This window comes from Paroedura picta, chromosome 4 (assembly GCF_049243985.1).
Source record: "Paroedura picta isolate Pp20150507F chromosome 4, Ppicta_v3.0, whole genome shotgun sequence".
In the NCBI taxonomy this organism is placed as follows: Eukaryota; Metazoa; Chordata; class Lepidosauria; order Squamata; family Gekkonidae; genus Paroedura; species Paroedura picta.
This window is the reverse complement of record NC_135372.1, coordinates 2127339-2151997: the sequence shown is the minus strand read 5'-3', so window position 1 is coordinate 2151997 and position 24659 is coordinate 2127339. Positions and strand designations below refer to the sequence as shown.

Here is a 24659-nt window from a genome sequence, read left to right as displayed (position 1 = left end):
TGCCAGCCAATGCCAATGCCCCTCCTCTCCGTGCCAAGGCAGCTGAACCACGCCAAAGTGCTCAACCCTACTCCAAATAGAACGACAACTTAGGCAAAACCCCCAGGGAGGTCAGGCTTATCCTGGTCATGGAGGGGGACCCATGGGTGTTGTTGGGTCGGTGGGAGTTGAGCAAATGCCTGGTGCAGGCGCTCCCACTTGCAGGCTGTTCTTGTGCGAATGGGGTGTAAACATGGTGCTGGATGGTGTTGCTTTTATTATATAAACGGACTAAAATGCCTATTGGGTTCCCAGTGGTCTGCTCATTTGGCACGGGAACCTAAACTATGATTCTTTGTCCTTTGGATAGTTAGATTTATTCAAGTCACCATTAGCTGTGTAACTTGCCCCCAATACAAGGGCCATTTGCAAGAATTGCAACTCAGGATGATGATGATTCGATTTATTCCCCGCCACTGCCAGACTGGCTCATGCCATGAAGTAAATGGGAACATTTTTGTTCTAGGCCAGGGGTAGTCAAACTGCAGCCCTCCAGATGTCTGTGGACTACAATTCCCAGGAGCCCCTGCCAGCGAATGCAGTCCACGAACATCTGGAGGGCCGCAGTTTGACTACCCCTGTTCTAGGATGTTCTCTGCTGCCCTGACAGGCATTTCTAGAGTCTCAGCAGAAACTCTGCGAATTTAATTTCTCTTCAGAAAAGGAGTGAATTATAAAGCATGTAAGTGCAGCCATTTTGTAGGTTCATTCATTCTTATTCACCTAAGTTATCTGTACTGTTTGTTCTATGGGAACCGTCTTCGGGAGGGGCGGTATATAAATATAATAAATTAAATAAACAAATGTGTTTTTGTTGCCCCAACGATTTCCTTCAACTTCTCAAGCGGTTGCTTCTCTGAGGTTTGTGGGCTTGAAGCGAGGGCTATGACGAACTTCTCGCCTTAGTTATAAATCGAATTTGGACCCCCCCCCCCCACACACACACACACGCACGCTTTTTAGTCTTAACGAATTGTGAGCCCTCTAACAATTTTGGCCGAAATCTTATTTCCCTGGCTTCTTTAATGGCGGGCTGAGGTGATTAAACCGTCGGCGTGAGGAGAATGAGAGAAAGCGGCGGCATCCTCGTCCGCGCGCCTCCTTTCTTTCCCGCCCTTTTCGCGCTCCCTCCCTCAAGAGCCGCGGGGCCGCTTCTGCGCACGCGCGCGGGGCTCTTCCTCCTTTCCGCCTTCCGAGGCGTGGCGCGCGCGCAGCCTCGCGGGCGGCTGTTGCGTCTCCGCCCGCAGCTGGTGCGCCGTGACGCCACAGAGCCGCCGCACGGCGTGCCGCCGCCGCCGCCGTCAGGCGTGTCCCAGGGTGCACCGCGCGGGCTGGCTCCTGCCCACAGTTGAGTTCGGCCTCCGCCTCCTCCTCCGTCGCCGTCGCCGCCGCTGAGCCCAGCCGAGCCCAGGCCAGCCCGAGCCGGACCCGCTCCGCTCCCGCCGCGATCCACGCCCCTCCCCCCCGGCGGGGCGCGCGCGCAACATGCGTCCAGGCGGGCTGCCCCGCGGCGAGGCCGGCGAGTGAGGCGAGGCGGGCAGGGGCCGGAGGGGGGGGAGGGGCCGGCAGGAGGAGGAGGAGGAGAGGGAGGAGGAGGAGGAGGAGGAGGGGGGCGCCGCCGCCGCCGCCTCCCCCTCCCCCCCTCCGCCCGTCTCGGCGCCCCCTCCCCGAGCCTCCTCCCGGGGGGGCAATGACAGCGGCTCCGGGACCCTCCCCGCAGCAGATCAGGGACCGGCTGCTGCAGGCCATCGACCCCCACAGCAACGTGAGTGCCGGGCGGGGGCAGGGGAGGGCAGGGGGCGCGCCCCCGAAGGGAGGGGAGGGGAGGGGAGCGTAGCGTGCCTTCCCTCCAGGCCGGGCGCCTCATTGCACGTCTTCCTCCTCTGGCCTGGCCCGGGCGCGCTCCCGAGGGCGCGCTCCCGCCTCGCTTCTGCCCCCCCCCCGCCTGACCTGGGATCGCACCTGTCCTCTCGTGCCAGGTCTTAGGCCGAGGCCCTCCTCTCTCCCCCGCCCCCATCATGGGCATGGGTCGGGGGGGGGGCGAGTTCGCGTTTTGAGGCTGCAGGGGGGGGGGACTTTGAACTGGGGTCACAGCTGTTGTGTTTCTTAATAGGTCGCACCAGGCATGTTCCTTGAGACTCCCCCGCTCTCCTCTTCCTCCTCCCCAGCGTCCAGGGTTTGCCCCAGATTATCTTCTTTGGCTCTCTCCTGGTGGGAGGAAATGGGGGCAACCCTGTCCCTTATATTCTGGTGTAAAGTAGCCTTCCCTGTCCCGGCGAAAGCGGATCGGTCCCCCAGGGGGCCGGCACTTGCCCCTGATGCCTTCCCGTCTCTAACTTATTGCTCCCACCAACAGCGTTCTGCGTCCAGCGCACTTGCAGTTTCCTTCCTTGGCTGGCCCTGTGTCTTGGGAATAGCGCCATCCAGGTTAGAGGCTTCAAGAGCTGGTCTGCTGGTGGGCAGGAGTTTTGCCTGGCATGTCAGTGGGTTGCCTCCACTGTTCAAAGAGGGATTGTGTCAAGCTTTGGGGGCATTTCCTTTTCTGTCTTCAGGACTCTTTACCTTGTAATGCTGAACTGCTTCTCTTCTGCTGGTTGTCCTGCCAGTTTCTTTCACTGAATAGATCTGATGTCCTTAAAGCTTTCCTTGATTTTGCTGGAGTGAAGGAGTCCTGCACTGGGCTTGCACGGGGCTCTTGGATCCCAGCCCAAGCCCTTTCAGGTTCTAAACTGCTCTGTCACAGAATTAGCCATCATCTCCTTTCAAAACGTGCTACCTCTCCCATGCTTTTGCCCAGATCTAGGTACTGCCTGTGCTGCATCTTCCTTATCCAGCCACTCATGCTGCACATTTGTCTCTTTCCCAGGTGTGACACACATACTAAAGTCACAGTCATTTGTTGTAACCCCCCTCCCAAATTTGTAATTTGCTGGTTTAAGACAGTGGTGTTGACCTGCTTTTTGGAGCAGGCTGTGCTGGGAAAGCTCTTCTGGGTCAAGGGGGCCTACTTCAGCTTCACCCTTAGTATAGCCAAAGTATTTTCTTTTTCTGAGCTGCAGTCCTATTTTTGCCAAATATATTGAATAATTGGGTATTTTTGATATTGATAAGCTCAGGATGACATCTAGTTTAGAAAACTGTTGAAGAGAGGTCAGGGTAGAAGTTTAAATTATGCACAGGGTAATGAAAGTGGATAGAGAGAACTTCTTCCTTCTTCTCATAAGAAGTCAGCAACAGTTAAGTATCTTCAGAACAGACAAAAGTGTTTCTTTGCATTATAAGTAATTACATTGTGGGGATTGCTGCTAGTGTATGTAGCAATGGCCACGAACCGCCATGAACATGTAGAAGAGGATTAGCAAAATCATGGTGAGTAAAGGGAATCTCCAATTTAGAAGCAGCACTCTGGCTTTCTTGAACTTCACTAGTGCTAGGAGGCAACACCAGGAAAAGACCGCAGCCCCTATGTCCTGGTGTTGGTCCTCAAGCACAGCTAGACTGCCATGGTGTAAACTGGATGCTGGACTAGATGGACCCTCACTGGTCTGACTCAGCAGGGATCTTCTGATGTTCAGTGATGTTCAGCACCTCCATCTACAGGGTGCTCCTAGTCTGAGGAGGAATTCAGACAACAGTTGATGCAATGAACATCAGTTCCTTATATAAGTCAAGACCAAACGTTGCCTTGTTTAGGAAACCCGGGACTTGGGATGGGTTATTTATTTATTTATCTACCCTTATATATAGCCAGGGGATCCCAGCACTGTCCAGCAGCCAGTCAAGAGATGTCCGTAGGTCATTTGCCTGGTGGTGACTGAGAACATCATTGCATTCTGCATATATTTCAGGGTAATGCAAGTGGTGCTCTTAGTCCAAGTACAGCTCCTTCTCCACGTCTCCCACCCATACCTCACTCCCAAAAGTTGTAGCTTCATGTCAAGAAGATTTGGGGCTGACTTTTCTTTCACCCTTGTCAACAATTGTTCTCCCAAATGTCCTGTCACAGTGGTAGCCTTTCATGACAGTTGCATCTGTCCAGATGCTCAGCTCTTGTCCCTGTTGTGTAAGCCATTTGGGTCCTGGTCGTTTGAGGTGGGGTCTTGCTGATGCAGGTGCAAATAACCCTCACCTGGTCGAGTAGCAGTAGTGCTGACCTTCTAGGCAACTGAGTGGAATTTCTTGGCTGCCTGTCTACACTGCCACATTGTTTGCCTGTGACTTCAGGTGACAACCTCTAGGTAGTAGACATCAGGCTTCCTCAGCCATCGTGTAGCTCAGGGCTGGGCCACTGGTTCCATTGTTGATGATCCCCTCAAACATTATATCCATCATTGTGAAATTATAACTTTCTTTTCTCCTGAGCACCTCACATTTGGGCCAGGCCCACATTGTGTGTGGGTTTTTTTGTACCTCAGGTAGTTAAAGATGCTGGACTAGGATCTGAGAGGCTCGTGTGTGGATTGCCATTCTGTTGTGGAACCTCAGCGTGTTTCACAAGGTCGGGTTCTAAGGGTAAAATGAAGGAAAGGTGGACAGTGTTGTAAGCCTCCTTCTTGGGTCCCCATTAGAGACGATGCGAGGATCCTAAGGCCGAGGTCACTTGGAGCAGCCTTCCCATGTGTGCATGTGCACATGTATGCGCTCATCTGGAGCTTTCTTATTACTGGGAAGCAAGTATTCCTCTGAAGCTCTAACCAGTTTAACACTCAACCCAGCCCAGTTTGCCAAGTGCATAACCCTAGGGCCCTAGGAAATAACATCCTGCCTAAATCTCTTTGGCCAAGGACCTTCCCAATCATGGCTTTTGTGGTTTTACCTGAGGGCTGTTTTGTCTACTGGGTGATGTCCTGTGTGTCCCATCGCTAAGCCCATCAGGCTGCTTTCTGTTGGCCTTTTGAGGCTTCCTTTATGTTTCCCTGTGGCTTACCCATCAGCTGGTGGCAGATTTTACAGCGACCACAATGAAGCTGAGTCACAGCTGTGAATGTTGCTGTCACAGCGAGAGGCCTGTTCTAGTACAGGGGTAGTCAACCTGTGGTCCTCCAGATGTTCATGGACTACAATTCCCATGAGCCCCTGCCAGGATTTGCTGGCAGGGGCTCATGGGAATTGTAGTCCATGAACATCTGGAGGACCACAGGTTGACTACCCCTGCTCTAGTAGGTAGAATCTGCCCTGGGTCCTCTTTGGAAGGACTGTTGCCCTCCAGGGTCTGCATTTGAAATCACATGCCCAAGAATATCCACACAGAGACCAGTTGAGGCTGTCTTCTCAGCCGCCATGGCTGTGTATTTGAGGTTGCTGGTCGGTGTGGTGCAGCATAGAGGCCTTCAGCTTCGGAGGACCCGTTGTCTCTCTCTACTTACTGGTGGTTATATGTTCTATTCTTTCCTTTTCTCCCCAGATACATAACATGGTGGCGGTACTGGAAGTGATCTCCAGCTTGGAGAAATACCCCATTACCAAAGAGGCCCTTGAGGTATGTTTCCACATTGAGTTCTGCACTTCTTCGTTGTTTTCATATGCAGCCATCAGAAAGAGACAGACTTCAGAAAAGAGCTTACCACAGGGCCACTCTCTGCTTTTGACCGGATAAACTATTATTAATTATTTATTGACCACCACTCTCGGCCCAGCCGGCTTGTGGCAGTTTACATAAAAACATTAAAACCACATAAAACCCCAGTCCGTAGACCAATAAAGGCGGCGAAAACAATCTGTCACAATGATCTACAGCGTCCCCCATGCCATCTCTCCAAATCTGCCACAGTGGTCACTGTTGCCCCAGAGGGTTTTCTCTGGCAGTTTGCTGGCAGGGGCTCATGGGAATTGTAGTCCATGGACATCTGGAGGACCACAGGTTGACTACCCCTGCCCTTGGGGGCTATAGAGGGAGGGATGCAATCTCCCATAACACTGGCCATTTGCTTCTGACTTTTGAGTCCCTGTTTTTGGAATGCCAGGGGGGAAATAACATGGCAGGCTTCCTGTCCTCCTTCTCCTCCCCCAACACACACATACACTCGTGCTGCAGCCATCTCACCTCTTGTCTGAAAGCAATTGCTTCTTCAGAACAGATGAAGAGGAAACGTTGGCTCTGGTTGTTTCTTGTTTAACTTCGGCTTCACTCGGTGCTTAATGCAGAGGCAGGAGCTCCTTCATTGCCACTTCCCTCCACGTGAGAAGGCAGGGGCACTTCAGGAGTAGCAATGCTACTTTACTCACGTAGTGAATGGTGACTGTAGTGGCTTGGTCTGTGTGGCAGGTCAGGCAGAATGGAGGTGACTTTGGGTCCTTAATAAAAGTTCCAAGACACGGCTTCATAAGGTTTCTTTTCTTTCCCCTCATTGGCAAGAAGCACAGATTACAGCTGTAGGCATTAATGACCCCCCCCCCCCGCCCTACCCCCCAGTTCCCTGAAAATATACAGCCTTGCTGATCAGAATACTCCAAAGTGGGGAAAGTTCAGGGAACAAGTGGGGAAAGCTTAGTGGGTTGCAGCCCATGTGTAACTAAACAGGGGAATTCCACAGAAGCCTGCAGCCTCCCTTTGCCAGTGTTTGCCAGAGAAACAGATGGTCCCTTCCAGGTGACTTGAACTCAGTCCATGATTGGTGGACATTCCTTGTTCCGTGCTGCACAAATGCTCAGCCACCCTGTTTCTGATATACGCAGGAGTGGCTCACAGCTCTCTTCCCAAATCTTACTAGCTGCTTTTAGTGGCAAGCTTTGCCCTGTTCTAGTAACCTGCACTCTACAGCACACAGTTAATCTTGCAATGATTTTTTGGGAGGTAGTGGTGGTGTTTGAAAATTGTGTGTGTGTAAATAGACACCGTGTTCCTTGTGCTCCTTCTGGTTCCATCATAAATTGCTTCTTTTGGGGGTGGGGGTTGTGTAACTGCAAGAATCTCGCTGCTGAGTTTAGCTTCTCTATAAAGGAGCATTTCAGGCGTGTCCCTTTGGAGGGAGATGAGGAAGAGTTCCTCTGCCCTTGCATGTTGTGGGATGCATGAGCGGCAGTGCAACAGGTGACATCTCATGTTTTTCTTTCACTTAAATAGGAAACAAGATTGGGCAAGCTGATCAATGATGTGCGGAAGAAGACGAAGAATGAGGAGCTGGCCAAGCGGGCAAAGAAACTGCTGCGGAATTGGCAAAAGCTGATCGAGCCCGTAGCGCAGAATGAGGCAGCCTCAAGAGGGGTGTCCAATCCCCCTGGATCAGCCAATGGCGGGGCCCACAACTGCCGGGTGGAAACTCCCCACATGGCTGTGGTTGGGTCAAAGCCCGTTCATGACGTGAAGAACAGGAACGATGTCCAAAAGGTGAACTCCCCCAAATCAGAGAAGCCCGGGAGCCGGAAGCGGAGAGGGGAGCCCCACGATGGCCATCAGGGCTCTCTTCCATCAAAGGTTTCTAAAGCCAGCTGTGAAGTATTACAGAACTCTTCCCCGCCCCCCACCAATGGGATTGGGGGGAGCCCTGAGAGTTTCCCCAGCCCTCCAGAGGTGACTGCACTGCCTGGGCCAGAAGGGAGCCGAGTGGAGTTGGGTGAAAATGACAAGACCAGCAAGATTCCGGTCAACGCGGTCAGGCCCCACACCAGCTCTCCCGGGCTCTTCAAATCCACTGGATCTTCCTCGTTGCTCAAGACGGCAGTATTGCAGCAGCAGCAGCAGCAGCATGAGAAAGCAGAGGAGGCTGCCAGCCAACCCCGGAGCCCCCGTTGTCCCTCGTTCAGCCCAAGGAGTGTCAGGCTGGAAACCTTTGCTCGGCAGCAAGCCACGTGTTCTCTGAAGGGCTCCTCCACGGCCACTCCGTCGCCAAGGCCTCCTCTCCTGGATGCCACAGCGGCAGCACCCTTGTCCCCGGCTCTTTCTCTGACACAGCCGTCCACACCGCCAGCACTGGCGAGAAGGCTGGAGGCATCTCAGCAGGTGGGCCCAGAGCCCCCTTTGCATCCCCTGGAGCAGCAGGCCTCCCCCGAGAGTCAACACTGGCTCACCACAGGTGTGTCCCCCGGTGGAGGGAGCAGCCTGCACCTTTCGGAGTCCTTGGCTGGCTTCTCACCAGACCCCTCAAAGGTGGACAGCGACAGTGCTGCATCAGGGTCTGACAGCAAAAAGAAGAAAAAATACCGGCCCAAAGACTATGTGGCCAACCTGGACGGGCAGGCACTAGAAGCAGGTGTCAAGCCAGTCCGGTTAAAAAAGGAGCGGCGACTAACCTTTGACCCCAAGACGGGCGAGATTAAACCTTTGACACAGAGGGACTCTCTGCAGGCAGACCTCCCTGCTCTTGCCCAGCAGCACAGGACAGACCCAGGCAGGCAGGAGCAAGCCCCGCCCCTGCTTCAGAGTCCCTTCGAACAAACTAATTGGAAAGAATTGTCCAGGAACGAAATCATTCAGTCCTACTTGGATAGGCAGAGTACCTTGCTGTCCTCTTCAGGAGTGCAAACTCCAGGGGCCCCTTACTTCATGTCTCAATATTTAAAGCAAGAGGAGAGCACTAGGAGGGAAGCCAGAAAGACCCACGTCCTGGCTCCTGTCAGCAGCAAACCTACAAACTTGCCTGGGGTGACACGAGAGGTTATGAGGGAAGACCTCGACAGAATATCTGACCATCATTGGCCGGGTGTGAATGGTTGCTATGATACACAGGGTAACTGGTATGATTGGACGCAGTGCATCTCACTAGACCCACACGGGGATGATGGGCGCCTAAACATCCTGCCTTACGTCTGCCTAGACTGAGTACAGTTTTGCTAAGATGCTTTTTACACTGGCAGATAGTAAAATGGGCAGGTGCTACACCCCCCCCATCCCCGCCCCCGTCACGCTGAAACAGGCTCACCAAACAGAGGGGTATGTACAAGAACTGGATATTGCCAGTTCCTCCTTGTTGTGAGGGGCTGCTGCCAGTTCACTAACACAAATTGCAATGAAAGGCATAATGAAGGTTGATTTAAAATTTCCAAACTCTCTAGCAAGCCAGCCCTTAAACAGTGTTAGTCCCCCCAACCCCCCCCCCCCAAGTGAGAGGTGTTTCCAGCACTCTGAATGCCAGGATCTGAGGACAGGCGGGCATTGTGGAAGTGGAACATTAACACAGTAGGTGAGTCTATTTATTTGTCTTGATTTGGTTTTCTTTTTCTTTCTACAAACATGATATGGCAGTGAGATATCGGGGAAATCAACTGTGCAGAACTGTAGTTACCTCTTATTTGCATTGCATTACTGCACACCGGTTGTGTGCTCTTCAGCAGTCCCTCGGGGCAGAGCTTTGATTTGTCATGACACGTGTTGCGCTAGAAGTCCAGCGGGGAGGGGAGAGAATGACCTTCGGCTCAACATTCTGCCGTCTGATCTGGGTTCGAATCAGTCCAGTCTGAAAGATGCTGCAGGAAGTGTCACTGTTGTCCCTGCATCACCAGCAGCCAGCATGCATGTGTGCTCCCCAGCAGTGTGTTGCAGGGGATCGAGGGAAGGATCACTTTTTGTTTTTGTTTTTAAAAAAATCAGAAAGCAATGGGGGTGCTACTAGTTTGTAAATGTCCTGTGAAGGGGGAAATGGGAGCCTGTTTGTATGCTGGAAATCTACTTGTGACCATTCCTTTAGATATTGTTTGCCTTACGGATACCCATCACAAAATGCGATTTGCAAAAACAGAGCCTTAGTGAATGTACAGTAACTAGACTTCTGTGTTCCCGAGACGCAGAAGGAGCAACTTTGCTATTGGTCCTTTAAGTGGACACGTTGTGATATAAATGTGGAAATAAAAGAAATTTGCACAAAATGCAGTGTTGTTTTTATATTTATGTATCTGTAAAATTCGACTTGGTTGATGAGTCCCACCTGGTTGGGTTCCCTGCTGCTCTTAGGGCTGTGCTTGTCTCGGTGGATTTTAAAATGTGTAGAATTTTTCATGATGCTGGTCGAGGTCAGTTGTGGAGCTAATTATTTGGCTTCTCAGAAATTGCATTTTTGCATCAAACAACCCCCCCCCCACACACATTCCCAAACACTCCCCCCCTTAACTTGGATTAGCCTTCAGCCTAGGTTAATCTGCTCTGTCTATTAATAAGATGACAGCAGAAGCTTCCACTTGTGACTTCCAGGTCTTTCCTGTGAAAGAATCAGACAATTTGGCTTGCATTTATGACTTGGCCCCCGTCTGCTCTCTATTTCTGCAACTAGGCTGTTCTTGTGACCCTGTAGACATCTACTTGTCAGCACAAGCAAGGCTGCCTCTTTCTGACAGAGAGAAAAAGTCATGCTTCCCTGCCTCAGTGAATGTCATACTTGCTGCAGTATCGGGAGTACAGGGGAAGGGAGGAGCAGGGCCTCCAGTGCCCTGGGAAGCATTCTGCTTCTGCTCAGTGAGTTGCAGCCTGCACCAGAGTCTGACTTTGCAGAATGAATTTCTGTCAGCAAAGCTGGATTTCCCTGCATCCTACTGCAGCCCCAAATGCCACCACCTTCATAAAGCTACACTTGGTATCCCCTGGGAACCTCAGGTGGGGGGGGGGGAGCTTCAAAAATGCATGGATATTTCAGCTGGATCACCAGCCAGTACGTTTAGCTGTCAGGGTGTATTTGCTTCAGACCTCTCGTAGGATGGCCTGGTGTGTGAAGAGATCTGGGCTGAAGCTGAAGTTCTGAGTTCGCTTTCCTAGGAGTGAGTTTCCTTGAACTCAATTGCCTGACTTCTGGACACTGTCTCAATATCCTTGGTTTGGGCTGTTTTTCTTGGAATTAATTGCTGTGTGTGTATTGCTAACCAGCAGTGGGATTGTGTTTGCAGGCGCAGAAGTCACCCTCGTGCATAGGAAGACAGTAACTGATTGTGGCAGAAGCTTTTCATGCACAGGGGCATAGAGAAGGGAATTGTTCAGCAGCGGGGCCCAGTTGCTGTGCAAGGCTAAAACGTATACAAGATAAGGACAGAATGACCTATTTCGAGCGGCATTGAGCGGTGCTGTGGCATGGTTTCCCTAAGTTGGTGACGCTTGTTGACTTAGGATCTCCTTGGAGGATATAGCACTTCGAACATGGCAGAACTAGTGAACTGAATCCTGTGGGTCCATTCCACCACTCGTGTCTGTCTGTCTTAGGAGCTTCCCTTGATGCAAGCAACTGATATTCAAGGGTCACAAGGTCCCAAAGAACTTTCTGCATGTGGTGAAGTCTCCTTGCACAGGAGGGAAGTGTGCCACCACTAGGAGAATGGCTTTGTGGGATCTAGCTCTATGTTTTGTTTGGAAAGACTAGCAGATTGATTGTGGCAACGAGCCCTGGAAGCTTTTGTCCAAATGAAACTTAGTCTTAAGGGACCACAAGGAGCTCTCTTTCCTTCGTGCATGCAGTGCTGCTACAAGAGGGCTGTAATCCTCCACAGAATGCCTTGCAGCATCTTATTGGGATTCCCCTCTGAGTGTATATGCTGTGGGTCACCCTGTAAGCCTGTTTGTGTTTAAGATGTCACCAAAATAATACTCTTGAGGGCTGCAGCCCTGTCTCTATTATTTGGGTGTAGGCCACTCTCAACTCAGTGGGACTGATTTCTGAGTCAAGCTGCAGATGATGAGCTTTCGGCTGTTCTTATTATACCTTAAGCTGGGCGGAAGGGACTGGCTGCTGGCCCAGCTGACACACAAGTGCCCTTTCCCCTCCTTCCTGACAGGCTTACCTGGATGAAGAAGGGAGTGTGGATTCTTAGGGCATTATTCTGTAGTGGTGCTGACTTTTTGTTATCATTTGCCCAAGCTCAGATTTGAGAGCCCACCGGTGCCAGAGTGACTTTATGCAGCCGGATCTCCTTTCTAAGCAAGGTCTTTGGCCCCTGTGTTTGGCTGCCATTTTGTATGTAACCTTGCTGCCTGTTAAATTGCTGTTTGCTTTTGACTGTACGCTGCTTCATTGTTCTATTGGTTGTGTTTTTAGCGGGTATTGCCCTTCAATTGTAGACTGGTGGGAACTGTTCTGAGCATGAAACACATAAGAAGTCGGTTAACCAAACAGGTTTCCATGATGTAGCTTAACATGCATGGAACTCCTTTTGTTTGGTCCTGCTATGTTTTGTTTAATGAATATAGGTTATTTTAACTGTGGTCTCTGGTTTTTAAGGAGAAATGCAAATGAATACAGATTCCAAAGCTACCTGGAGCCTAGGTAGGGGCTGGGCAGCTCCCTCCCCTCCATAAAATTCCTGATAAATAAACCCTTTCCACCTTTGGCCCCCAGTTCTGGGATTCCTCCTCTTATTTGTGGGCTCAGCGTCTCCTTGCTGTGTCTGTCCTACGATTCCTGGCCTTAACACTTGGTGGCTTCTGTGTTTCTGTTGCTGTAAATCACCTCGAGTGCTCCTGAGCACGGGAAAGTAGGGCAGAAACGCCCCCATGAACTAGAGCAGGGGTAGTCAAACTGCTGGCAGGGGCTCATGGGAATTGGAGTCCATGGACATCTGGAGGGCCGCAGTTTGACCACCCCTGAACTAGAGCTATAAATGAGGGGCGGGGCGCCAAACCTGCTCGTAGCAAAGAGGCGGCATTTCTGCCTTGCAATGGGCGCGGAGTAAATCCCCGGGAGAAACAGCCGCAGCTAAAATGGGTCTAATCCGCAGGGGCCAGATCCCCTTCTGCGCATGCGCCCCGAGCACGTCGCGGCCGAGCTTCCCTCCTCCCCGTCCTCTCTATGGTCACGCGACGCGAGAGCGGCCGCCCGCACGCCCGCCTCGTGAGCTTCCGTAGTCGGGCCGGAGGTTCACTTCCGGTCGGAACTGACGTGCCGAGGCTGACGCGCGCGCTCCTGAGGCGGTGGCAGCAGCAGCGGTGGCCTGGCTGGCCGGTCGGTCGGCGGCGGGAGGGAGGGTGGGGATGGCGTCGCCGGGCCCCCCTCCGGCCGCGCCCCTGCCCCCGTCCCCGTCCCCCGCGGCGGGCTCGTCGTCGTCGGGGTCGCGCGGCGCGCTCCCTTTGCGCGTGCCCGCGCTGTGCCTGGCGTGGTACGCGCTGAGCGCGGGCGGGAACGTGGTGAACAAGGTGCTGCTGGGCGTGTTCCCGCGGCCCGTGACCGTCTCGCTCTGCCACGTCCTGGGCCTGGTGGCGCTGCTGCCCCCCCTGCTGCGCGCCTGGCGCGTCCCCGCCGCCGGCCCCGCCCAGCTGCCCCCGCGCGCCTACCCGCGCGTCATCCTCCCGCTCGCCTTCGGCAAGTACCTGGCCTCCGTCAGCGCCCACGTGTCCCTCTGGCGCGTGCCCGTCTCCTACGCCCACACCGGTGAGAGACAAGGGGTCAGGGGCAGAGGGGGTGCGCACTTGGGGCTTGCAGGTCCCAGCCTGGCCCTGTGGGCAACCAACCAACCCCGCTGCACTAGCGCTCTGGCCGAGGGTGGGCTTCCAGGGCTACACGACATTCACGCGGAGGCCCCTGCCTGCAGGCAAACCCTCTCGGATTGGTCCGCTTTCCGCAGGGCCAGTAAGACGGAGCTCTTCCGCCAGGCCGCGGTGGGTCCCGAAAGGTTGGTTAACCCAGGACCTGTGCTCCCAGTGAGAGAGAGCTCTTGACCTCCAGTTGGACAGAGAGTGGACGTTAGAACTCTTTTAACGTTTAACATTTTTAAGGGCCTTTTAGGCGGTTGTAATGGTTTTATTGTGAACCACCGTGAGTTTGAATGGAGACCAGTGGTATACAAATTTGAAAATAAAATAAATAAGCAGGAAATGAGTGGTGAAGCATGAACAGGTTTCTACTGGTGCATATCCTTGAGCAGTGTGCAGAGCGCCAGCAATGGAAGACTGTTTAGGGTCAGAGCTGTTCTGGCTAACAGGGCCTGGAAGACCCAGGTTCACGCCTCTCGCTTGACCCTGAAGCTTGCACTCTTCTGTCATATCTGCCAGGATCAACTTTCTGCTGAGTTTTCCTTGTCCTGCCTGAATCTGCTTTTTAGCTTTCCTGGTCCTTCTAACCCTTGTTCCTCCTTCACCTTTCAGTAAAGGCAACTATGCCTATCTGGGTGGTTCTACTATCAAGAATCATAATGAAGGAGAAACAGACTACAAAGGTAAGAGGAGAACTGCTCTCTCCTCCTTCCAGAAGAACAAAGTGTTGAGGAAGCTTTTGGGGGATGGGCAGCAGGGTGGATCTTGAAGCCCTTTTCTGTTGTGGAAGGGATTTCTCTGCTTGGGGAACTGCCACTTGAAGAGCCATCTTTTCCCTCTCACAGGTGTATTTGTCCCTCATCCCCATTATTGGTGGAGTCCTGCTGGCAACTGTCACAGAGCTGTCATTTGACACGTGGGGACTTGTGAGTGCCCTTGCTGCAACACTCTGTTTTTCTCTTCAGAACATTTTCTCTAAAAAGGTATGTCTCGCATCTCAGCCCTTCCTGGGTGGCTGCACTGTGCCAGTTCAGGCCGAGGGTTTTAACTCGGGTCTTTTTCCAGATCAGAATTTCTTACCTTGGCTCCTGGTGCACATGGAAGATGTGAGGAGGCATAAAGTTCTGGAAATGTTGAGTCCAAATAAAAGAACAAAATCCACATGTAGGACCAACAGAATTGACACAAAACATTGTGCGTGCTTTTAAACTTGCAGGCTGGTTGTTATAATTTTTTTTTATTGTTCTGGGGAGCAGATTCTTCAGGCCGTGGTGTTACAACATAATCTTGCAAGCATCTGGTGTGAAATACGTGCTAAAACAAAGCTATATTGCTGGTAGTCTAATAATATGAGCCTTCACAACCTTTTTTCTGCTTGGAAATGTTGAAGACGGAGGGGGGGCAGGAATGCATATGCTTTCCCTCCTGAAAAAAAGTTAAGAAAAATTGATATAATTACTTCTGTATCAAATAAAACTGTATTTTGCTACTCTCCACTTAATATTTCTGGTAAGGGCTAGGAAGAGGAGCTAATTTCATGGCTTAAGTGCCACTCAGTGCTTAACACCCACTAAGGGCGGCTGTCCTGTCCTCCTCCAACCAGGTTGCCTGTCTGTCCAGTGGCCAGCCAATCGCTTTCCGCTCCCAGCCCCTGACCACCCCCTCCTCCTTCCACTTACCTCTGAGGCTCAGAGGCTGCAGATCCCTGCTGCATGAGAGCTGCCCCTGCCAGTGAGTTCCCTGCCTGGGGGCCTCTAGCCTGCAGCCTTTCCAGGTCCTGGCGGAGGGAGAGACCATGCACAGAGTTCTTCCACCCCATCCCCCCAGTCTAGCACCCATTTTATTTCTGAATGCAACAGGCTTTGCCCCTAGTATATAATATAAATAATATAGATAAAAATATAAAACACCTCACATAATTTTGCATATAAAGTTGTTCTACATTATGTAAGACTAGTAAGCAAGCCCGTTGCAGGGGAATGAAGCGGGCGCTAGGTGCTTACTTGAGTCGGCGGCAGGCTGGTCGGCGGCAGGCTGGTCGGCGGCAGGCTGGTCGGCGGCAGGCTGGTCGGCGGCGGCGATCTTCCGGCGGCGGCGGGCTGACGCGGCGAGAGGCGCTTTGTGCCTCTCGCCGCGTCAGCCCGCCAGGCAGGGAACCCCCGGCAGCCGCACTTCGCGCGACTGCCGGGGGCTCCCTCGGGCGGTGGCCTGACGCGACGAAAGGCGCTCCGCGCCTCTCGCCGCGTCAGCCCGCCAGGCAGGGAACCCCCGGCAGCCGCACTTCGCGCGACTGCCGGGGGCTCCCTGGGTCGGCGGTTGCTGGAGCTGGGAATCGGAGGGACCAATCGGCAGGCGCTTTGCGCCTGCCAATTGGTCCCTCCGATTGTCTGTCGTGAGGAAGGGTCCAATCCGGACCCTTCCTCATCACGGACAAAGCCCACCTCAAGGGGGCTTACCGAATTATATAGTCCGTGGCGCCCGTGGCGCCACGGGCGGTTTAAAGATATTGTAGAGTGTCCTAATTCTGTACAGACAAAATTGCAAGTGTATCCAACATAAGAGAGAGGAAAGTTGCACCTTCATCCATCTTTACTCACATACCTTAGCTCTTGTCATTTGACAAATAGGAAAAATATAAACTGAGAGTTAACAAAAGAGTAAGCTTTGAACAGGAATCATGTCTATTGAGGCAAATTTGTTTATATTGGCAGCCATCAAGATATTCAGTAGTGTATTGTCATCTAGTTGTTATATTAATAGTAAATAGACACATTTATACATTATCTTTGAAAATAAATATTTTTGCAGAATACACAATTATTCTCTACTACCATTACATAGCTTCGCAGTACACATTTTGTGTGACACTAGCCTTAAAAAAAAAGTATTTAACTCATTCCAAAATCAAATAGTTCCTAGGAAACTTTTATTCTTTGCTTTCCAAAACTTTTATGGGAAAATTTGAATTGTTGGGGGGGGGGTTGAAACATCCTTAACAGGAAAGACAGGCCCCTGTCCCCTTTTCCCAAATTCTTTGTGTGTGTGTGTGTCTTCTTACAACTTCACATCTCCTATCACTTGTCTGACGGTGCTTTTTCAGAAGGGAAATTGAGGCCAAGAAAAAGAGCTAGCTGTTTTTCCTAGCTTATTCTTGCCTATTCAGCTCTTCCAGTTCTGTGGAAATGGGGACAGAAGAGTGATTTCTTGCCAGGATGCTTGGGATTTTTTAAGGGGTGGGGAGCCAACCGCTCAATTGTCCCAAGAAGGGCCGGCTGTTGTCACCCCCCTCCCTCTTTCCAGGTCCTGAGAGACTCGCGAATACACCATCTCCGGCTGCTGAACATCCTCGGGTGCCATGCTGTGTTCTTTATGATCCCAACCTGGGTCCTTGTTGATCTTTCGTCTTTCCTTGTGGAGAATGACTTGGTAAGTCTGAGGACAGCTCTGCAGCGGACTTGAGTCACATTCATCTTGCCTGAATGCTTCTGCTGGAAGTCAGTCCTGGGAGGAGGCTCTGTTGTCTGTGCTGATGTGGCTCCTTCTTCTTGCTTGCTGCGGCCTTTGATCTTTCGGCCTTGTGGCTTCTGCTTAGACTGGGCACTGAGCCCAAATCTTGGTTATCTGAATTACAAGTTATTGGAGAGATGACAGGCAGCAGGATATGCAGAGCTGTTGGCAGAAAGGGAAGCACTGCAGTTACTTAAAATCCAAATATGGATGTGAGGACCAAAAGGCTGCATTAGGCAGACACAGCTGGGATGACCGGAAACCCTGACCTCCTGCACTCCTGTGCACCCCCACCCCATTTATTTCTGTTGGAAATGTATTCAGTTTATATGCCACCCCTCACTGTGATGTCTCTGGGAGATGGAATTCTGGAAAAGATTGAAAAAGGCTCTTACAGAGTTGTATTTGCTTTGCTTAAAGATTTCTACTCTGGTTGCCTCCTTGGTGGGACACAAAATGGCTTACAACAACAAGAAGAAAGAATAAAATATAGCTAAAGCAAACAGCAAAGTATGACTTGGGCTTATCCAGAGTTATGAATGCACACCATGGCTCAGTGCAGGGGATGGCCCAGCTACATTCTCTGCCTGGATTGTGGAACAAGAGACAACTTTGGGGCCTGATGCTGGAAAAGCACTCAAAAACGTGATAGCATTAGCACTGCCTGCTTAGACATAACTTAGTTCCTTTTTTGTATGCGGTGCCCCCTTCCCCGTTTTGCCCTCCCAATAGGAATCCTGTGGGGTAGGCTAGGGTGAGACCATGCCTGGCCCAAGGTCACTCGGCAAGGTCATTGGCAGGTGGGTGTTTTCAGCTTGCACTTCCCTGGTCTCAGCCCAGCCCTCCTGATCTCTCCTCTGCTCTGGCTCTTTCTGGCAGAGTTCAATGGCACACTGGCCTTGGACCATCCTCCTCCTGACCATCAGTGGCTTCTGCAACTTTGCCCAGAATGTCATCGCCTTCAGCATCTTGAACCTCATCAGCCCGCTGAGCTACTCTGTGGCAAACGCCACCAAAAGGATCACGGTCATCACAGTCTCCTTGATCCTGCTTCGCAACCCGGTGACTTCCACCAACGTGCTGGGCATGATGACGGCCATCCTTGGGGTGTTCTTATATAACAAGGTACTGGTTGTGATGGGCAGTGAGGAATGGAGGTCCTTCCTGCAGGAGGGGGCCATGTCCTAGGCGGCTGTGAATGGGTTGGTGTGGGTCAGCGTGAAAGGTTTCCCTCTAGCTAGGAAGGGTTGCAAGGGGCTCTCCATCGGGGCTGGTGGGTTTCTTCCTGTCCTGAAACACTGAGCACTTCCCAAGTTGTTTGGGGAAGACCTGAGGGGAAGTGGGATGGTCACTCTTCCAGAAGCAGCAGTCCCAGAGAAGGGGCATGCCTGTTGCCTTTTTCTGGAGAAGAATGAGAGCGTGTTACTTGCATGTAGAACTGCCCTGGGCCATCTTGCAGGGTGCCTGATAGACTTGATGCGAAGCAGGCAGAATCCAAGGGATATCTCCCCCTCCCCCCCTCATACCTCCTGTTCATCACTTCCCATACAACGTAGCATGTGGGGGTCTTCAATGAAGCAGACCATCTCCGTCAGTGATGCTTACCCAGCCAGGCAGTGGGTCTGCAGGGTCTCGGGTAGAAGTTTCCTTGTAGCACCCGCTGCCACCTCATTTTACCTGGAACTGCCAGGTAGATGTTTTGCTAGTGAACCAAGCCCCCCCCCCCAATCTTTTGTAGCTGCCCTCGTCTTGAGTTGGTTTCTTGGTCCCTCACTCAATATCATCTCCTCTGATGAGCAGCAGTTCTCCCAGGCTCCAGGCAGGGAAGAACCTTTCCAGTGCCTGATGCCAACAAACTCTTTAACTGGAGATGCTGAGGCTTGAAGCTGGGGCCACCTCCTCACGCTGCCACCACGTTTGCTTGCCCTGCCCAAACACAAGCATTCCCTTCACTCCGGCCCTTCCAAGGCCCTCCTCTGGCACAGGTGTGCCTTCAAGACAGGGAGATGCAGCTGTCTTTGAGAAACGCTCATCACGTGCTCTCTCTGAGAAAATGAAGCTGATAAACTTTTATTCTGCAGACAAAATATGATGCAAACCAGGAAGCCAAGAAGCACTTCCTTCCGATGACAACAGGGGATGTTGTGAACTTGGAGCGTCACCGGAGTGTGCCCGAGAAGTCTCAGAATGGACTTGCCGCATTCCCACAGCGTGGCGACTTCCAGTACGGCAGGAGCAACGTCCTAACTGATCATTTTCAATATAGCCGGCAAAACTATCCGACTGTTTACAGTTCCAATCGGTATGATATATAGTGCGTTTATGTGGGGGGCTGTTCTGGGGAAGTCGGCACAGACTGTTGATTCAGGGCTCCCCCCTCCCCCACATGCCCATTGGGACTTCAAAGGGACACCTTGGCTGTTCGTTTTGCACAGAGAGAAAGGTCCCTGTGCTCAAAGACCCGATCCCTCTGCAGCAGGGGTCTCTCTTTACCACACAATTTGTCAGTGGAAACAGGATGCTGCAGCAAATTACATGGGACATCCTTAGGTGGAGATTGGCAAAGAAAGCAGGAGCCCCCCTGGTCTTCATCTCTCTTCAGCTGCTCATCCCTGAACCTCTCGGTTGCAGGCAGCTGTAGCTCTGTGGCCAGTATTTCATCTTGCAACCTCCCCCCTGGATGTTGGATTTGCACGCTGCCTGGCTGTTTGGATCTGAAGCTGCTTTCAGAGAGTCGGTTGCACAGGAGTGGTGACTCCTGTTCCTTTCTTCGGCGAAGCTTCTCGACAAAGAGGAGGCACGAGAGAGCACAGCACTTACGAGATGGGAGCGGGCATCTCTAAGTAGTGATCTCTCTCGTCCTCTGGCTGCTCCCATGACCTTGCAAGGGGGGGGGGGTCCTGAGAGAAACTTTGGTGCTTTCAATTCAGTGTTGGTTCACGTGTCTGAGGGACACAACAGCAGTGAGAATCATGTCCCAGAAGGATTTACCGCCATTAATGTGTGACATGGACCTCAAAAGACTTCTGTTAGTTTTCTTCCCCTTTAAATCATGAGATCCAGCGACTTTTTCAGTCACCTGGGCAGGAAGACCCACTCCTCATTAAAGATGTACATTTGGAACTGTGCTTGCTTCAGCATAAAGCCTCTGGTTAACATTTTGCCTCAGACATCAGGTATTTCCTGGATCTCCCCCCCCCCCTCATTTTATGGGAAGTGGTGTGGCTATGTTAAATGACTGTTCATTGTGGTGTGTTACAGAACATCTGTACTGTCACTCAAGCTGGTTTGTTTCAAGTATCTGCTGCTCTTATTCAGGCGTGGCCATTTTCTACTCCTCCCCTGGCCCAGCATCCTCTTTTTGGTGCTGCAGTGACCAGCCATTGTATGGCACTGTTGTGAATGTAAGCTCCAGGCTTTTCTTCACACTGTCCCTGTCCTGTTTCCTTGTTTTCTGAGTTTGCCTAGGTAAGGTGGACAGATTGGAGCTCTCCCCTCCGCATGTGTTGTTTTGCCTAGATGGGTGGCACAGAGAAGCCGTCCTGAAGCCTCCTTCAGCGAGCGGAGGAGATTAATTCTCTTGGGAGCATCAGAGTCTGGCTGAGAGAGACTCTGGGGCCCTGTTAGTTCAAGGGAACACAGAACTGTTTTGTCAGTTGGGGTTCCTAGTAATCCAGACTTAATCTCCCATCCTCCCTGGCTGGGTTTACCTTCCTTCTGCTGTGGTGGCTAGTGCTCCCATCCTTCCCAGCCTCAGGCGCTAGGAGTCCTGCATCATGAGAGCTGCCCTGGCCAGGGGGAGGGGAAAATGGGACAGGAGATGCTGGTAGAAAAGCATGTGACCTCATTTAATGTCTTTCCTGCTATGAAGGGTGAGGTGAAGCCTTCCCCTCTCCCCTGGATTGCATGCAGGTGGTGGTGTTTATTATCCTGCATCTTCTCCTGTCAGAAGAGTAAGATGCTGAGGAAGATTTGGGGATCTGTGATCTTCTTTTCCAGCAGAACCGAGTGGGAAGGGAGATGCCATGGCTATAACAAGCCTGCATGGCCTGGGAATGACCCCTCCTGCTGGAGCTGGCACGTAATGTGCTCTCAAATGTTTGCCTCTCCCCTGCCAGAGGCGACTGGAGCTGGATTTGGGACCCTTTGGCTTTCTCCGTGGCAGGCTCGTAGAGGGCATTGTCCTGCTTCTGCAGTTCCCCTTCCTTTGCCGCCTTTACTCTCTTTGGGTTGTCAATTGGCTTTGAGTTGTGGTTTGGAGTTGAAAAAGCCGCGGGGGGGGGGGAGTGTCTGAAAGAGCAGAGTGGTGGAGAGGAGGCCTAAGGGAGTTCCAGTGGAGAAGAGGCAGTAACAGCACAGAGTGAAACGGGGGGGGGGGGGGATTTCACCAGCTGCCCCACAAGCCATACCCATCTTTCATTCACTTGGGTCCATTCCTTTGGCGTGAGGCTTTGCTAGCCAGTGGCCAATGATCACAGTGCGGCTTCAGAGCAGAAGACTGTGAACTGTGTCTCCTGAAGCTCCTTGTCTTAGGCACAAAGCTGGTCCTGGTGGGAAGCCACCTTTCCTGGCCACTCCCCTTTTCAGAATCCAGGGAAATAGGTTGGACGTTCAGCCTCAACCGGACACGCTTCGGTCTACGGACGGGCTGGTGGGGTGAGTATGGGCCCCTGCTCAGTTAGACCAACCGGTCCTTTCTGAACAGACTGCCTCTTACTGAACTGTGTGGTGCTGTGTTTTTAGAGATGAACGTTCAAAACTTGTGCTGTTGAGAAATCTAATGGATGTGCGGAACAAAGCAGAGTTTTTATCTAAAAAAGAGAAAAAACTGTTTTGGGGTCTGAGCCTTAGCTGAGCCCCTGGTCAAATATACAGGGCCATTTCCCTCCTCCCGTTTGAAGACCCTGACTTTTTAAAATGCAGAAGCTTCTTACTGATGTGAACTGTGTGTCTCTGTGTGTCTTTTCCAAGGCACTTATTTTACTTTTGGGCTTCTAAGCCACCCCTCTCCAGTCTCGGATCACCTTACAACAATTTGACCATAACCTAGGCAGAACTTTAAAATTCATTCATTTAAAATAGTTTAGAAAACCCAAAACAAAGGCACACTCGGTTGAAATCTCAAATCGCACCTGGGACCATATCGGTGGTATTCTGATATAGACCACATTCAGAAGGGCTGAAGTAGAATTGGGGGGGGGGGGCGTTCAGATAGTGAGAGTGTGGCCCTTGGCCTCAACCAAATGCCTGGTGGAAGAGCACCATTTTGCCGGCCCTTTGGGAGTTTTGTAAGGCAGGGGTCTCTGCTGGCCACTCTGGTCGAGGCCAAAGGCAAGCTCTGGGGCCTGTGGACTCTTTGCATCTCCCCAGCCGTGCCTTGGAGAGATGCAAGTGCCAGGAGAGCCCAGTGGCGTGCATCCATTATTGGTGAAGACCGTGGGCGTTCCTGCAGGAATGAAAGTGGTCCGGAAAGGCTTATTAATGCTGATGCATGCTGAGCGAAGGGGTGGGTGAGTTGTGGGGGGCCCATAAATATTAACGGAGGGTCTTTGAGATGATTCATGCAGGAATTAAATGGAACGGCTGTGTGTTTTAATGAGCATTCTTCCATGAAGCCACTAGAGGCATAAAGTGAAAATGAGCATTGTGGGGAGGAGGGAGCTTTACTATCCGTACCCTCTCTCTGACATGGCCCAAGGGGGGATTTCAAGCAGGGTGTTTTGTGTGTGTGTCTGTGTGATGAAGTGGAGATTCTGGTGGCAAGTGGAGAACCCTCAGCAAGCACCAGATGTCTGGCCCACCAATTGTGTCCTCACCTGTGGGATCTGTTTCCAAAGAGAGAGGCGTGCTAAGTAAGGGGTGCTAAGATGCTGATCTCCAGGGCCTTGGAGGGCCAGCATCTCTATAAATGGTATTTTGTTGACGTAGGTGTGGATGTACAGATGATGTATAAATGGGGTCGCTCCTGTCCCAAGTAGGGTGAACTTTCTTGTTCTCCGTGTACAGCAATTGAGAGGTTTTTAAAAAGCCTAGTTGGTTAGTCGTGTTTGTCTGCAGGAGCTAACCACAGCAAGGGTCCAGAGGCACTGCAGAGAGGTGAACAGCAAATGTTTTCGCTAGTTGGTAAGGTGCCACTGAGTTCTTGGTTTTGTTCCCAGTTGAAATTGGGTAACAGAAATGGGCTTGAAATTATGCTTTTGAAATACTGAATACTGAAAATGTAAATAAAGCCGAATCCTGTACAATGAAAGTCTGTGTTGACTGAGTCATTTTGAAAAGGGGCTTCATTCCTGGTTAGAGACAACATTTCTGGAAATTCCAGAGCCACAGAGAAAAAGCTGTTGAGGGGGATGACAGAAATTTTGGGGGAAATTGAACTATGTGCAACACTTGCTGGCCTAAGAAATCTGAATTAGTTTTGCTGTTTTAACAACACAAAATGCACAATTTATAACTTACTTGGTATGTAAAATTGCATTATTTGAAATATTTAGGGAATTAATGCCAGAGGCACCCTATGCCATCTGAACCCATATTTGCTAGATGAAAAGCAGGGAAAAACACAAATTAAACAGAAAGCATAAACTTTGTGTTAATATACACATACATGGTTGGCTCAGAAATAAGGATCATATAAAGGGCTAATAATATCTGCGCAGTTAGGTTCTGTTGTCATCTGGTTAGAGAGAGCTCAATTCTCAATTAAACGTTCAGAGTTCTCCTCTGAGGCTTTGGTGCAGTTCTGCCCTCCTTCTGATTCCCCGCATGCTCCAGCAAGGTAGAGCAATAAGCTACTTGATGCCCATTCTGTGGGTCTGAAGCAACAGAACAAAACTTGAGTCCAGCGGCACCTTTAATACCAAGGGCGTTTACTTCTGGATAGAACAAAACCAGAGTCCAGGAGCACCTTTTAGACCAACAAAGATTTATTCAGGGCGTGAGCTTTCGAGTGCAAGCACTCTTCCTCAGACTATGAACTGACCATCATAACAGTAGGAATATATAAGCTATCCACTTGAATCTGTCTTCTGGACAGAAGCCTTCATGTGAACCCAGAATTAAAGGTTAGTCTCCAGGGTGCCCCCGGACTCCAAACTTTGTGTTCCAGTGGTCTGAGAGAGGCACGGCAAGAGCTCCCTCGTGAAGATCGGCCATCCATCCAGACGCAGAGGTGCATTTGTAGAGTCCTGCGTGGCTGCAGCTTGGTCTTTAAAGGAATTTTACTCATTCCAAAACAAAATGTTTCTCAGTATTCCAACAAATGCCCAGTTTTTCTGCCCCTGGGAAACCCCCATTTCAATGCAAGCCTCTTCCTGGCCCCCAGCAGGGGGGTTCTGGCTTCAGCCGGCTGGGGCCTCTGCGGGGGGCCTGGAAGCCCCTTGGCTTTTCTGCCCTGCAGCGGGCCGGTGCTGCAGACCCCTCTGACTGGGGTGGGAGGGTTGGGGGCACAGAAGGCCGGCCAGGAACGCTGGCAGGGGCTCATGGGAATTGTAGTCCATGGACATCTGGAGGGCCGCAGTTTGCCCACCCCTGCCCTGGTCGGGACAGCTGATCTCTGGAAGCTCCCCGGGAGAAAATGGACTCGGAGTCTCCCGACTTGAGCCTGGCAACGGGCCGCTCTCCCGGCGCATGCGCGACCGGCGAAGGGACCGGGCAGGCGCTGGACTGTCAAGCCTTCAGCCTGTGGGCGGGAGCGTGGCCGGCCACGCCTCCTCCGCCGTCGCGGCCGTAAAGC

The 24659-nt window shown here is 51.6% G+C and overlaps 2 protein-coding genes across 2 annotated transcripts; both read left to right on the top strand.

The window, feature by feature from the left end:
- Positions 1-1259: 1259 nt before the first annotated feature.
- MED26 (mediator complex subunit 26) lies at positions 1260-10031 on the top strand. The gene is made up of 3 exons (XM_077331495.1): positions 1260-1804; positions 5444-5518; positions 7103-10031. The coding sequence occupies exons 1-3, from the start codon at positions 1730-1732 to the stop codon at positions 8795-8797; spliced, it is 1845 nt and encodes a 614-aa protein (XP_077187610.1). The 5' UTR covers positions 1260-1729; the 3' UTR covers positions 8798-10031.
- A 2865-nt stretch (positions 10032-12896) lies between these two features.
- SLC35E1 (solute carrier family 35 member E1) lies at positions 12897-23174 on the top strand. Its single transcript, XM_077331497.1, has 6 exons — positions 12897-13316; positions 14030-14100; positions 14263-14400; positions 16718-16843; positions 17804-18049; positions 19006-23174. The coding sequence occupies exons 1-6, from the start codon at positions 12920-12922 to the stop codon at positions 19237-19239; spliced, it is 1212 nt and encodes a 403-aa protein (XP_077187612.1). The 5' UTR covers positions 12897-12919; the 3' UTR covers positions 19240-23174.
- Positions 23175-24659: the final 1485 nt, after the last annotated feature.